Source organism: Phoenix dactylifera, chromosome 18, assembly GCF_051530095.1.
Source record: "Phoenix dactylifera cultivar Ajwa chromosome 18, Ajwa_hap1_PhDact_Kaust_v1.1, whole genome shotgun sequence".
Lineage (NCBI taxonomy): Eukaryota > Viridiplantae > Streptophyta > Magnoliopsida > Arecales > Arecaceae > Phoenix > Phoenix dactylifera.
The window spans coordinates 1,994,731-2,011,268 of NC_143207.1; the positions used below are offsets into that span (position 1 = coordinate 1,994,731).

The following is a 16,538-nucleotide window of genomic DNA, read 5'->3' on the forward strand; positions in this document are numbered from 1 at the left end:
AGATTAATTTATGCAAGAATAGTTACGAACTTATCATAAATCTTCTAACAATGCTAAGATGCTTCAAGATGAACCAGCAAAAAAACTCTGACGCAGCTACAAATGTGAAACTAATTCATGGTCATTGTGGAAGACCTAGAAAAATCTAAGAACACAAATTAATTTACTTGACCACTACTAGGTCCAAAACTTTTATTTGATGAGTATTCTGATATGAGGATCCATGTAGGCATGTATTGAGTCCTACATTAGTACTTTCTGAATAGCCTGTTTGGATGAGGTCCTAGTCATTACAAATGGTATCAAAGCCGACCTGGACATAGTTCCATCTAAACTAGGGGATACTGTAGCATGAGCCTGATTGAGGTTGACCACAAGCCAAGCATGGTGTTTGTAATTGGATTTTATTGGATTTGTATCCTTAGCCTAGCGAGAATGTCAGTGGCTCAGAGCTTAAACAACAGGAATATGTGAGGACCCATGAAAGCGTGTTTAGTTTCAAATTGTATGTGCAAACCTGGGCAAGGGTGTTTAGTCCCACATTGGTTGAGCAATGGGGAGATTTTGGGTACTTATACAAGGCCAAGAAACCCAAATAATAAATTTTGGTTATCTTTTTGGGTGAAGTCCTAAGTTCTTACATTTTATATGGCCTTGTGTATATTGAGGATTTTATGTAGCCTCGATGTATAAGTGAAATTATGTAGGAAAATATGAAACTATATGAAATACAAGAGTTTTTGAAATATAAATTGTGTTTCGGTCATTGATTTTTAAAAAGTTCTTGACTTGTGAATCTTGTGTATATTATTTGGACTCTTCTCTAAACCCGAGTTTGAATCTTTCATGAAATCCTATTTTATTGAAAATTTTGCTTTTGGGACTTCATAACCATTTCTTCCTATGAACCTTTCAGTTTTTTGATCACGGTAAGAGTTTACTTACTAAGCTTTGTAGCTCACCTTCTTTTATGATATAATTTCAAAGTGACTAGTAAAAGCCCTAGTGGATTTACTCCAAGAAATGGATTCCATACTTCCATAGTTTCCATTCAGATCTAAATATCATTGAACTGATGTCAGTGCAGTTTTTGCCTTTGAAGGTATAATATCATATATGATAAGTGAGGTTTAACGTTGTCAATGGATCTGCAATACATATATCATGGGTTTTAGCATATACTGAATCATGTGGATTTTATTAAAGATGTTAAATATTTATGGTATTTTGATCAACTTTTATTGACGATGTTAAGTTTGAATTTAGTTTTGTTTGATTTTAGCGGTCACACCTTGAGTTCGAGCAAGTTCGAGGCTCAAGGCATGACATTTGAGCTACCTTATATGGCTCTCAGAAAATCTTATCTATTTGCTACATAAGGATTTAGTACCAACACCAACATCAAGTTAGCATAGCAAACATTAAATTCTTTTTAAATACTGAATTCATGGTATGCGGTACCACCCCAAACTGCCTAGAAACTAGGTCGGTTCGCCACAGAAAATTGTTTTAGGCACCACACCGCTGCAAATCGCTCTGAAGCAAGCGGTTTCGGGTAGAACTAGCGTGAACCGCCCAGCTCCTACTAGTTCGGTGCTGAATCAGCTCTCTTCCCTCTTATAATTGAAGAGAGAGGCTGTGAGAAGCTTCCATTGCTTCTCACGCCTCCGCACTTCAAAATCCACCCGCTTCCCCCAAATAAACATCGATTTCAACAAAAAATGCAAGATCCAAGCCATTTTCAAGGTACTCCCTCTCTCCCCATCTCTCTGTCTTCATTTTTCTTTCTTTTTTAGGCCGAAAATTGGCAAGAAAAATGAAAAATAGAGGTCATGCCAAAATTTTTGATTTTGGCTTGATTTCATGATATATTTTTTAAATTAAAAATAATATTTTTTAATAAAAAATTTAAAAAATGAAATAAAATTAAAAAATAATTGTAAAATTAGTGCCCATTCATTCAAATTTAGATGCGGCATGCGCATAGTAGCCCGGACCCAAATTTGAATAAATTTAGAAATAAGCATATTTTAATGCATGCCCACAGTCTTAGAAAAATATATTTATCATTCATACTAAGGTGATACATGAATCTGAGCTTAAATTAATTTTTTGAAATACTATGTAGCATTTATAGTAAGCAGGCAGCTGCACAACGCAGAAAAAAGGAAAAAAATAAGATAGCTGCAGCCATGATGGAGTGTGGAAGAGTCAGTTCACTCAGATTCAGAGATCAGAAAAGGCAGCGATGACAGTTCTAGTGGTCATGGATCTGCTAGTTAGGGAGTAAAGAACATGAGACCATCGTTTATGAGACAACCACAGGGTGGTCTTTGATTTACCAGTGAGTTTCAGTTTATGTATGATATACAAAATAAAGACCACGGTGCACGATCTGATAGATCACGCGATGATACAATTGTATATAGGAGACAAGCTTCTTAAGGTCAGTCAAGAGGACACGATTTCATTATTTGTGCAGATGCATTGTCTAGATCCCTACGGCAGGCAGTGGCTACTCAAGAGTTGGAGGTTTACAGACCGACAGTGGGGGCCCCTCCGATCTCCCACTTGCTTTTTGCTGATGACTGTTTGCTTCTTGCTAGGTTGTCGCGGCAAGCGGCCCGGGTTATTTGTCAGATTCTTCGGGATTACTGTGCAGTATCGGGACAACGGCTCAATTTGACCAAGTCAGCTATAACTTTCAACCCGAAGACCAAAGTGGTAGTGAGGCACTCTATACTGAAGATCTTGGGGGTGAGAGAGCAGGAGGGTATGATGACATACTTGGAGGTCCCACTCTCGGACCAGCGACTGCGGCGTAGGGACTGTACTTCCCTGGAGCTCAGCATCAGACGCAGATTAGAGGGTTGGCAGATGCATACACTTTCTATGATGGGTAGGATCACTCTAGTTCGATTAGTTCTTACCTCGGTCCCCATCTACCTACTCTCCGACGCCATCATTCTGGTTACAGTCCTGAGGTCCCTTGAGCAGCTATTCAGAAATTTTATTTGGGGGAGGAGCAGTGGCAGAGGTGGGGTCCACTTGATGGCATGGGATGTTGTGTGCCAGCCGACTAGCTACGGAGGTTTAGGGGTGCAGTCCCTGGTGGCGAGGCGGGAGGCCTTAGCGGCTAGACACGCGGTTAGATTTGTGCTCGAGCCCGAGAGTATGTGGTCCTCGCTGATGAGGGCCAAATATGGCGCCTTGGTTCCCAAGGTGCGAGCTGGCCGTCACCACTCTCCGGTCTGGAGGAAAATGTGTGCTAGAGCAGGGGTGGTGTTTCCGGAGATCAGATGGATCATAGATGACGGTCGTTCTATTGATGTGTTGGAGGATAGCTGGGTGACCGAGCTGCCGATCTATCATATGCCGACCATGGTGGATTCGACGAGATTAGCAGGCTGCAGGGTTAGCGAGCTGCTGACTTTAGAGGGGGGTCGATGGAGGGAGGAGTTGATACGGGAGGCTTTTGGGGAGCAGTTGGCGGAGTCGGTTCTGTCTCTTTCGGTCCCCACCAGGGGGGTTGACAGGCTAGTATGGATGCCGACGGGACAATCGCGGGTTCGAGCTAGAGATCTTCATGCTTTGATCAGTAGGGAGCCAGCTCATCAGATTGAGGGTGGTTGGATATGGAGGCTATGGATTCACCCCATGTGGCGCCAAGGTTCGCCGTACCGGTACCGAACCCCGTACCGGTGCCGCACTAGTATAGATGAACCGAGTGTCGGTACGGTACGGTATGCGGTACGCCAAGCGTACCGACATTGGTGTACCGATACCGGTACCCATCGATACGGGTACGGTACGCTCGGTACCGACCGGTACAGCAAACCTTGTGTGGCGCTATTCATCTGGAAGGTGGCCTGGGGCTGCCTTCCAACCAGGAGCTTGTTAGTTCGGCGTGGCATGGTGGTCTCTCAGTGCTGTGAGGAGTGTGCAGATATCGAGGAGACGACCAAGCATGTCCTTCTGCAGTGCCCTAGAGCCCGAGAGATATGGAGGAGGTCACCGGTCCCACTACCCAACTCGGTGGTTTCTGTGCAGGATATGATTCATCTGCTGAGAGTGTCCATGCGGAGTCCCAGATCTGCTGAGGCAGGGATTTTTATGGCATACTTGTCCTACTACATCTGGTTGGACAGGAATGCCGACCTGTTTGAGGGGAGGAGGTCGTCCCCGAGGATAGTGGTGGACAGAGCGACGCTATATGCGAGGGAGGTTCTTACGGCTACCATTGGATTTTCTTCTGGGATAGCCAGGGACATCTTGGGTACTCTTCACGCTGCTTCAGCGCCCCGGTTTGCCTTTGTTTCTTGGGTACCCCCACCCCTTGGCTATCTCAAAGTAAATTTCGACGGCAGCCGGTCAGTGAATGGTGTGACTAGAGGGGTTGGATTTGTGATCAGGGACCATCTTGGTAGGATGATTGCAGCAGAAGGGCGGTGCACGCTAGGACTCACAGTGGTCGAGGCAAAGCTGCGGGCAGCTTGAGAGGGTCTATCCTATGCGTGGCAGGTACTTGGTGTGGAGCAAATCTGCCTCGAGGGAGACTCATCTGTGGTTATCGACTGGCTCTGGAGGGCGGATCAACTTGGGGATGGTCACCCCCTCATCCGGAAGACTCATAGGATGGCTCAGTTGATAGGCGATGTTCAGATAGGATACATGTTCAGGGAGAAGAACAGGGCAGCAGACTGGGTCGCCTTGTTTGATGCTCGGCATTCCGAAAATTTTCTTTGGACGTCCGCATCAGACGTCCCTCCTTTGTATTTTTTACTTTCCCGCAATATGGCAGGTTGTACTCACATTAGAGTTATATGAAATGAGTAGCCACTTTTATCAAAAAAAAAAAAGGACACGATTTAGCTGTAGATAACCTCATAATAGAGTAGGATCCATAAACGTATCAAGTTTTGAGTCGTATACTGAATCCTATTACCTGCAGCCATAGAAAAGGCTCAGCGCAACTACAAAGAAAATAATGGCATCGATTTGGAATGGCACACCATACTGTAATGTGTTGGTATATACCAGTTCAATACTGTACCGAACCGGTAGCAGACCAATATGGGGCACAGTAAGGGTTCAGCTTAACTTGACTTAATTACCTTATATTCTTGAAAACTTTTATTTTTTGTTTAAGCATTGCATATTAAGTATGGCATCATGGGCAGCTTGTTGCCACCAATTCTCTTGCTCCTATCAAGCCCAGCATTAGTATAGTGGATAGTAGCATTGGGTGGATGGTCTATCCGACCTCAAGTGGTATTACCAGCCATTCTGAAGGAGCAGTTGATTCAACAATTTTCAGTTTAGGTTCAAAATTCGAAGCACGCAAAGTTCAAGAAGGTTATGTAGGCTCATTAAGAATATGAGATAAGAGTGAGCTGATCTAGATGAATATTGAGCCATGCTCAATCTAGCCCTATCTTGTTGAAGCTTAAGGGAGGGTTGGACACATGTCCATAAATCTATTATTGATGGTTTGTGCGTACTTTATGTACATATACATACATACCTGACCTTATGAATTTATGTTAGAATTCCTATAACTTTCTTTACTCCCAAATTGTACATTTTAAATTGCACAACATCCCTTATGAAAACCATTTTGGTGAGACAACATTATGCTCCAAAGTTAACTCCTCAATTTATATCATCAACTTCTTAACTGACCAATCACACAAACGTACAGCTTTTAAATTTGATATAGAATTAGAAAACACAATTTAACGTTCGGCAAAAAGTAAATTTTTTTGGATGTGACCAAGGTCTGTGGTACCGATAGTACCGGTGAAGACCGGTTCCAATATGGTACCGATTCGGTATCGGTCGGAACCGGTACCGAATCGGTCGAGATAGGAAAAAAAAACACGCGTCCGACGCGTGGACGCGCGCGCACCTGCGTGCGCGCCCACGCGCCCGCGCGTTACCACAGAGTGGCATTAAACGCCACTCTATGCGGCATTTAAAGCCCACGCGAGGCAGCCCGCAAGAGCTAGCTGCCCCGTGTAGGCTCGTCGAGGCAGCACAGGGAACCGCGTGCGGGCGCGGTTCCCTGCGAGCGGGCGCGAGCGGGCTCGCAGTTCCCCACTCGTGCCCGGTTCCCCACTCGGCCCCGCGCGCGGGTTTTTTTTCCCCTTTCTTTATTTTTTTCTCCCCTTCTTCTTCCCGAACCCTCCTTCCCCTCTCTTCTCTCTTCTCCTCTCTTTCCCAGTTCCCCCCGTTCTCCCGCGAGCAAAGAAGGAAGAGAGGTCCCGCCCGCAAGCAAGGAAGAGAGGTCCTCCTTTTCCACGTACTTGCCTTCTCTTCTTCCCCGCTCCTTGTCTTCTTTCTTCCTCTTCTTCCCCGCTTCTACCGGTGCCAGTCACACCAGTTTCGGATCGGTACCGATTTTCACAGCCAAACCTACCGGTAGCTGTCGGCACCGGTTCGGTACAGCCTGAACTGACCGATTCCGATCAGTTCGGCAGACCTTGAATGTGACACAAATGCATTAGATAACACATAATTCAAGGACATATGCAAAAATGATTTGAAAATTAAGTCAGATATGCAAGGAGGGAAATAGCATAATTTTAATGATAAACTGAGATTTATTATGAAAGCCACACAGGTAGACCTACATAAGTTTATATTTCATGACGGACTAAATCTAATAAATTGACATATGGACATGGAGAATTAATGTGGTACCATTTTCTATTATCTCGGTGCAAGGATCTGTTAAGTATATGTTCAGCTAGTTGACGTATTAAGGCATCATAAATAATAAAACTAATTTGAATAAATAAAAAAAAGCAATGAAGACATCTGCAAAAATGTTACCTGTCCTTGACAAAGATTTAATATTTTTTTTCTTTTTCAACCAAACAATTACTCTTGGAAAAGCATATATCAGCACTCACCATGTCATTTATCTCAGCTTCAGCAATTGATTTTCCATCTTGAAGCATACTCCATATGACCTGGTTGATTCTCACAGAAATTCTCATAGCATATGAGGGGCTTTTGTTCTTTTCTTTCTCCAACAATCGCAACTGTGCAGCTTTCTGCACAGCCACCCTTAATGCAGAATATGCTTCCTTTCTCAACTTTTTTATTTTCTCTAGCTCTTTCTTCAGTCCTTGCACCTGATCATGGCATGATATGCATACCCTTATAAAAGGCATAGACTTTAAAAGCTTTTTGAGGTAATGGTAAAAATTAAGCTTTCATTTGACAAATCAAATTGAGAGAAATTTATAATAGATTATCTTCATTTATTATTAGAGACTTCTCATTGAGATCACCACAAGAAAGCATGTAGTGTAAGTTCAGCAATCTATAAGTGGGGAAAAACTCAAACACAATTTAGGGTAATTCCAAATAAATTCAAATTTCTATCAGTGGTATTTAATCCTACCAGCATTGATTTTGCACCAGTTATCATCCACAAATCACTATCATTTTCTGGTGATTGAGTTAAGTCATCAGATATCTCAGTGTTAACTAAAATGTTCCTCATGTCATCAAGGAGCAATTTCTGTTCCCTTTCTCTCTGTTCAAGGTTGATCTTTGCAAGTTCTACCTCTTCAACACCATCAGGAACTATCTCATCAGTCTCCTCTTCAGTATCTTCATCATCAAATGGATATGAGAGAGTATTTTTGCAATATCTGGAGAACAAGAAAATTTGGCATCATCATGAATCAACAGTTATACAAACAATGCCTAAGGGAAGCAACTTCACATAATACAAGATTTTACTACTACGCTGATAACCATAACATATGCATAGGAAAACAAAATAATCTCATTCAAGTCTTCAATTAAACTTGCTTGTTTGTCTCACATTAGGAAGTTATGCAATTAATTAGTTTTGACCAACCAATTAAATGCTCCTATAAAAAGCTTGCATGAACAAAAGGGAAGATAATATGCAAATCTGCTTGTGGGTCCCAACTAGTGCAATTGATAAAGTGATTGATCTGTGCTACTCAATTAACATCTCAAGATTCTGATTTATAAAAGTTTTGCTTTAGTACATATTTTTCACAAAGCCATCCATTCCTTTTCAAAAGCAAATGGGATAGATCTGTTCTTATATCCGCTTTAAAACTAGATATACCTCATGAGAGCAGGTTAGAAATGACAAAATAAGCAAAAAAATTTCCCATGAGGGTTATTTACATGACTGATCACCATGGTATGCTGAACCGGCTTGTACCGGCCGGTTCAGGGCGTTCCAAACTAGTCCGGTTCGGTATTAAAAATTGGTACCGGCCAATACCGGTCCGTACCATCCTGTACCGGTCACGTACCGGCCCCGTACCGCTAGGCCAAATTTTTTTTGGCTTTCGGATGCGTGAACAGTAGTACCGGTTCGAATCGGTCCGAACCGGTACCCAACCGGTCCGGTGGCCGACCGATACGCCTACCAGTACCGGTTCGGCGATCCTTACTAATCACAACTATTTCATAACTAGAATTTCACCAATATACATCATCCTCCCTCAATGCAATTTTCCTTTTACAGGGTTCTCTCTCATGCTCTCAATCTCGTAAAATCACTCAGCAATATACCTATGTTGCTCATGTTCTTTTGGGATCACCAAGGCAAACTAGTACGATTCCGCCCCTCGGTTCAAGAAACAAGCGAGGGAGGGGGAGAGGGAAAAGGAGAGGAAGAGAGGGAGAGGGAGAGAGAGAGGCCGAGAGGAGATAGAGGGGGCTTTCGAGCCCCCATCTCCTCCGACACACGAGAATAGGAGGTTCGGCACTCTTCTTTTGAATTTTTTTGCACCAACTTAAATTTTAAAAATTCAAAAAAAAAGGGTTAGAGGCTTAGAGCCCTTGTTTCGAAGATAGAGGTTTGAAAGTCCTCTCTCTCTCTCTCTCCTTCTCTTGGCCTCTCACTCTCTCCCCCTCCCTCTGCCTCTCTCTCCCTCCCTCCTCTTTTCCTCTCTTTCATTCTCCCTCTCCCCCATCCTCACCGGTTCTCTAATGTTGGTACAAGGCCGATAAGGAATAGCATAATTGTGTTTCATATTGTACCGCCAGGCAACCGATACAAATTTCAATACCGGTACAGCAAACCTTGGTTAAAAGGACTGAATACAAAAGCTTATAGGTTAACAAAAGTTTTCACCAACTAGAATCGCTGCCACGACGCCACCACAAAGGAGACCTACAATCCCCAAGTTTTTTTCTACTCTATGAATCCTAAGTCCATTATAGATTGTATTATTCGAATAATTTTACTATAATCCTATTTGATTTTTACTAAAATCTGCCATAAGTAGTAGAGCTTGTTCTCTCTCTTTGTCTGCATATCCTCATCCACACTCTCCCTCTCTCGGTAGAGAAAGATAGCGAGAGACCTATAACCTCTAGACTAGTTAATTTATTCTTCTTTTTTAATTGTCAATTGCCTTTACCGTTTAACACTTAACATATCCCATGCCTATTTTGTTCTTCATAGTTTCAAAGGTCAAGATTTATAGAAAACAATTACAAGGGCATCCTAGTAAACGAGGCCCCAAACCACTTAAGGTCTAGGGAGGGTCAGATGAACGCAACCTTATCCATGTGTATAGAGAAGTTGTTTCCTTGATAGAATTACTTATTAAAGAAAATTTCACCAAAGCAAATTTCTTTAAGTAATAGTTAGAGTTGACATCAAGCTTTGTCAAAGTAGTACCGAAAAAGGTACCGGCTGGTGATCGGTTCAGCATGGTCAGCATATTGACACGGAGAGTCAGAGAGGGGAGGGAAGAGAGAGGGAGGGAGGGAGGGAAAGAGAGAGGGCTCGAAAGCCCTCATTGGAACAGGGGATCCCCTATTTTCTTTTGAAATAGGGGACCCCTATTTATTTTTATTGCTTTCCAAAAGGGGATTCTTGTTTCAATTCAAAATCGAGGATCCCCTTCAAAACAAGAGATCCCCTGTTTCGATTAGGACTTTCGAGCCCTCTCTCTTGGGGTCCTTCCCCCTCCCTCCCCCTCCCTCTCCCTCCCTCCCCCCTCTCTCTCTCTTTTTTCTCCTCTTTCTCCCTCTCCCTGCGAAGGCACAGTAAGGCTTCTATTCCAGCTGGTTTGGCATGGTTCAGTAGACCTTAGTTGACATTATAGCAAATTAATTAGTTATTGTTTTCTTATCCTCTCATGCAAGGTTCGCGAAGGTACCAAGACTCATACTGGTCGGCGGGCGGGTCAGTACGGTACCGGTTTAGTACCATACCAACACACGGTATGCTTGGGTGTGCGCATTTTTTTTATTTTTTCAAGTTTAATTAATTGATAATCAATCTTTTTCATCTTTTCAATAATTTTGAAGTCTAATTTGATATTTTTTTATGTTTCTTGATGTTTCTATAATCTCGGTTTAACCCAAATGATGCATCTTGTTGTTTTAAAGTGATACAAAATATAAAATGATTAGTGAAGTATTGCATGCTACAAGAAGCAACATAAAATATCTTAAAATCAACTTATGAGGTAAAAACTACAAAATAATACAATCAATTACACATATTTAAAGTACAATATACATACCAATATCTAAAATCTCGTCGTATAGCGATACCTCTGGTAGATATTTGGATCATTAGGATAGTCGGAAGCAAGATACGCCGAACCGGTACCGGTCCGCGTACTGGTGGCGATTCGGACAGAGTCGGTACCGGTTCGAGCCGTACCGAACCGATACCGACCAGGTCCGCCGCGCGGGGCATGTTTCCATGGGCGCGGCTGCGCGCACGTGACGCATCTTTTTCTTTTTCGTTTTCTTTCTTTTCTTTTTCTTTTCCTTCTCTTCTTCCTTCTTCCCGATTCTTCTCCTTCCTTCTCCTTTCTTCTCCTCTCTCCTCTCTTCTCCTCTCTTTCCCCTTCTCCCGCGAGCAAAGAAGGGCGAGCACCCCGACGATGATCACCCCGACGAGGCCTGGTACCGGTAAGTCTTCTACTCTTTCTCTTCTTCTTCCTCTTCTTTCTTCCTCTTCTTTTCTTTTCTTCCCCGCGCGGCAGGCGCGCTGCCCCGCGCGTACCGGCGCGAACCGGACCGGCATGCAGCAGGAACCATTTTTCACAGCTAAACCGTACAGGTTAGCCCCGGTACCGGTATGGTATGTGCCGAACCGGCCCCGGTACCGGTATGGTATGTGCCGAACCGGCCCGTATCGGCCGGTTCAGCATACCATGGTCAGGAGGCACATCAGCCTACCCCTCTAACAAAGTAGCTTTGTAGTCTTATATGTTCATCCTATAAGGAACATACTCTGGGTTATAAGCATTTTCAGATCTCTCATTGAAACTCTAGCTCTGAGAGGTGACCTTTTGCTAATAAAACAGATGTGAAGAGGCCCACCTGAATAAGTCGGCAACAAAATTCGACCAGTAAGATGCTCCAGGTTGCGTAAGATAGTAGCTACCGAAAGATGCCTTAGACGCACCATATCCATATTCATATCCGTATGGATCATAAACTGCCTGTGGCTATGGGTAATAGGACCCAGTATACGACTCAAAACCTACACTACGTGCGAGATCATCTGCAACTGCAACGTGTCCTCCATAATGACCTGTAGGAGCCCATCTTCTATATGCAAATCATATCCTCGTGGGCTCTACCAGGTCGTGTACCATGATCTCTATCTTGTGTAGCATGCATAAATTGAGACTCACCGATGAATCGAAGACCATCCTGCAGTTGTGTCTCATAAACGGTGGTCTCATGTCCTCCATTTTCTATGGCCAGCAGATCCATGGCCACCCAAAGTGCTGCTCCTAATCTCTGAATCTAATTAAACTAGCTCCTCTACACTCTCCATGGGGTCTGTAGGTTCCTTTTTTTTGTGTGCGGAGCAGCTGCCAGCTTACCCTTCATGTCACTCTCTGTATGCTTACCCTTCATGTCACTCTTTGTCTGGCTATGTCGGAAGGATGTATGTCGCCCTCCTGATCGAGTCGACCAGATAGCATAATAGCCTCGTCTAAACATCTCTCAATCATATCTCTGAGAGGATGCCTCGAACAAAGAGTCAGGTGGTAATCGGCTCCCCAGTAACTTTTATGGTTGTGGCAAATCAGCTAGAAGGATGCATAAAATATTACTCTCTACCCATTGTCCTACATCAACCCTAACCTTGCTGGCTACAAAACTGCCCGATCATGGAGGCCATCCTAACTCATCAAACTCTGGCTCCTACTGCTGGCCCACAAGCCATCCGATCATAGAATCATCCTCATTATCAACGAAAGCACTATGGATCGGATCTATATACTTTAGCTCCACCACCTTCTGAATGCACTTCAACCTCAACCTCAGATTGTAGTGAATATATACAACGTTGTTGAGGTACTTCTATGTCAAACAATTCCTCTACTTGCTGTAGATAAGGGCGAGGTGAAGCCATTGTGCTCACAGCCACTTGAGAAGACCGTCTGGAAGAGGATCTGGATAGCTAACCGCTTAAATTTTTTTGCGAACAAACCAAAATAAATCCACTATTCAACTGCAAAATTATTGAAAAAAATTATACATAAGATAGTATCATATTAGTAGCCATCTAACGCCAGATAAATATCCTCCTGATGTGTAATATATCTGGATTCATTGTTTTCTTACTTATGACAGTTGTCGAGACTCCAAAGCTGTCGATGCCCTCTCTAAATAGTTTGGTTCATAAAAAAGAACCGTATTGTAATATGTTAATAATTGAAGATACCAGTTAACTTACACGTCACTTAAGTTAACTTACCTCTTCTACACAAGGGTCGTGATTTTTGGATCAGGCTCCATCTTCTAAACCATATTATGCAAAGCGGCCAAAAGTTCGTCATCTACATTGATTCCAGCTATGGTGTACTGAAACTTCGGGTTCAGATAGTATTTTGCAGATAGAGTTCGTTATTATCTTAGTAAAATTGTACAAGTACAGAAGCAGTCTAATTTTTAATATTCTTGCTTACCTATTAGATTCAAGTACCTATCCATTTAGTAGTCTCACTACCGCTTAATGATGTCAATGTACTTCTAGGCATACGTCGGATCGAGCTTCTTGATCTAAATCTTTGCCCTCTCCATCAAATGATACAAGAAGCCCATCTAGGGATACCTCTTGTTGTCCATGGCCCAGAGCACTTCATACAATGGTCTGATAGCCTTCACTATCTTCTCGATCCATTGCCAAAATATTTGCCTCATCACCAAGTCCTCAACAATGCTCTCTTCAGTATCGGCCCTCGCAAGTCATAGGGTTGTTTTCCTCTCAAAAAAGCTATCAAGTACAATATAGTTGGTAACAAACTTGTAACTCTTGATCTCAAGATCTCTCCCCCGCATACCTTCTCATCAGTAAAATGGCCCATATACGGTTATAAATATATCTGATGATGGTTTGGGCTATCTCCACTGTCTGCTGCACTCTGTGAATCTTCGTAATATCCATCAATATGAGGTCGATACAATGTGCAGCACATGAAGTCCAAAAAATATATGGTCACCGCTCCATCAAGATCTTTTTGGCATCCTTATATTGCGGCTTATTATCAGTGATGACCTGCACGACATTCTTCTTTCCTACTTGATCAATCACCTCCATCAATCTGAGGACATACGTGGCATCGTGCACATAATTGGAAGCATCAACTAACTTATGGAAGAAAGCCTTCGTATCATAATATGTCAAAAAGTTGATAATGCTCCATCTAGTAGGGACGATCCAACCATCACACATCACCACCAATTCATATGTGAGCCCCTTGCTCTTATATGTAGCAATCTACTTCTTTAGGTCCTTATTATTGTCAAAAGGTTCACCGTAGATGTCCTTCAGTTCTAGAGGATCGACACCAGGACCAGTAGCCTGTATGGAGAAAATGATAGACCTATAGTACATATTATCTGCCATATTTGCTGAGATGTGATTGAAGTAGAAGCAAAATCTAATAGCTCATCAAATATCCTTCTTCTCCTTCAGCATTATGTCAAGTGTCAACCTTCCACTGCTTCGAATTCTTGCTAGGGAAGGCATATAGATCTAAATCATAGATGGTGGCTCCTGATGAAATCTCTTCGGATGACTTCTTTTGCTACCAAAAATCTCTAGCATAGATACAATACAGCCACCGCCTCTGTTGACAGCCTCCCTGATTGAGGTCCTCCTGAACTCTGGACCTACTCAGCTGCTCGTAAAACCAAAGCCCGATTCGTAGAGTGAGAGCCTAAATCAAGCTCTACGTTGGCAGCCTCATCCTGCTGCCACTGATCATCTAGGCTCGCCTGAATGGCAACCTAGATTTATACCTCGTTATTTGGAGTAGACACCTCTGACTCTTTAAAGTGATAGAAATGTAGTTCTACCACTGTGCGGTCCACCTCCGCCTTCTTGTCTTCTTTGTTTTTTTGAAATCAGCGAAGTGCTTTTTCATTAGTTGTCGAACCTATTGTGGACATTTTCGACACATAGATACGTTGGAGTAACCACCAGCTAAGTGCAGCTTCAATATGGTTACTTTCTCTCTTGAACTCTATGTTGCACCGGTTGTACTTCCAATGATACCGATCCAAGAGCATTTGCCCATGATGCCAACCAATATCATGCCATAGCTCTCTTCTTTTTTTTTTATGGTTCCAATCCTGCAGATTTATCAAGCATATCATTTTATCAATTATTTAATAATAGCAAAATTTTATTACAATAAACAATTTTTTATCTCAAAAAATATATTTGATTTATCTAATACATAATACTAAGTTTTTATATTTTTTATTTATTTATATATTTTTAATAATTTTTAAATTAAAAAATATATCTAAATACCACAAATTCGAAAAAATATTTTTTACTTCTGAAATATATATTACCTACTAATTTTTCATATTTTTGGATTAAAAATATATATTTTTAGTTATTTTTAAATTAAAAAATAATTTTTAAATATAAATATTTTAGAAAAATAATTTTAGCTCAGATCAATGTAGAACCCAACAATGCATGCTACTTATATTTTTCTAAGCCTGTGGGCATGCATCAAAAACTACTTATTTTTTTTATTTTTTTCAAATTTAGGCCTAGGCCACTGTACGCATGATCGCATCAGAACTTGAATAAATGAAAATCAAAATTTACTAGAGTAACTTGCATGGCCCTAAATATTCTTCTGATTTTATATTTTTAAAAATTTTAAAAATTTTATATTTTTTACTTTTAATCCAAAAATATATTTTTAATTTTTAAAATTTATATATAGTCTAGAAATTAAAAATTTTTATGTCATCATGTAGATCATCCATAGAACTGCGACATATCATAAAATCAAGCCAAAATGAAAAATTTTGGCATGATCTCTTATTTTGCAAATTTCGAACTATTTTTTAGAGCCAAAATAATAGAAAGAATGAGATAGAGGAGAGGATGCACATCTTATTTAGGCCTAGATCTTACTTCAATCGTGCTGAAACGGTGTGATTTTTACTGTGGAGAAAAGAGAGAGATGTTTAGAGAAGTAAAAAAACGTTGGGAAGAGGACATTCTTTTATGAAAAAACAAAGGGGGTGGGGGTCGGTTATGAACTGGCCTGACTCGGTGCGAACTGCACAGTTCGCATCAAGTTCGAACGGAACCAGTCAGTTCCGAATGGTTCTAGCCGGTTCCGGCTGGTGCAAGACCGATCTCGATTTCAATAGTCAAACCGACCCAGTCCCACACTAGGTCAGCTCGGTATGGGCCGAACCGAGCGGCTCGGTATGGGCCGAACCGAGTGGTTCGGTACGATTTCGCCGACCTTGCTCCCATGTATAAAGTTTAAGATGAACTGAACATCAAAATTTTATAGTGTTATCTAGGACTTTTAAGAACATAAAAGAAATACTGATACAACACAAAGGGGAAACCAACAAGTACTCTGACCAACTAGATCATGCCAAGCATCGAAAGCTATAGTAAGCAAAAATTTGATTTGCAGGAAGATTTTCTTATAAATTTTTCATTAGGAATGATATCAAATATTAGTCACATTTTCATATTTGTAATAGAATAATTCTAGTATGTTTTCTTATTATTGAGTCCTATTCCGAGTCATTCTGCATCGGTTTTAATGCCCAAATTAAGGTTAGGGTATCATTTTCTATAAATATGCATGTAATACATTCTAAAGGACAGTTTTTGAGATATTAATAAAATTATTTTCGAGAGAATTTCTTTCACCAAGCAAACAATTCTTCAATCCAGTTTTATTCTATTTGCATGTTGATCTTGAAAGCATAACCTCATCGACCAAATTGCACCTTTTTCCTTTTCAGCTACGTCAAATACTAAAATGCTTTAAATAAAGACAACTCCATGTAACCCACACCAGTCCTCCCTATGTTACCTTGTACCGAATAAATGGAGGAACTAATATCAGGCATATATCAAACTTGCAATGGTAGCTTGACTTAAAAGACCATTCTTAGTTCCTTCAAATCATGATTATTGTTTTAACAAAGTCCTCGCATGCCACAAACCAAATTTTGAAAACATTACCAACTCTTTAGCAATATTTAGCCCA

The 16,538-nt window shown here is 41.4% G+C and overlaps 1 protein-coding gene across 7 annotated transcripts in view; it reads right to left on the reverse strand.

Moving 5' to 3' along the window:
- Positions 1-16,538, reverse strand: part of LOC103722438 (protein SABRE-like) — an 88,299-nt gene that overhangs the window by 23,230 nt on the left and 48,531 nt on the right. For all 7 annotated transcript variants that reach the window (XR_015974701.2, XM_017846506.5, XM_039132035.3 and 4 more), the window contains 2 exons: positions 7,412-7,664; positions 6,915-7,139 (listed from right to left, as the gene is read on the reverse strand). Coding sequence is in view for 6 of the 7 variants with exons in the window: in XM_017846506.5 (XP_017701995.4) it covers positions 6,915-7,139; positions 7,412-7,664 (478 nt within the window). In the remaining variant the exon portion in view is untranslated. The remainder of the gene's footprint in view (positions 1-6,914; positions 7,140-7,411; positions 7,665-16,538) is intronic.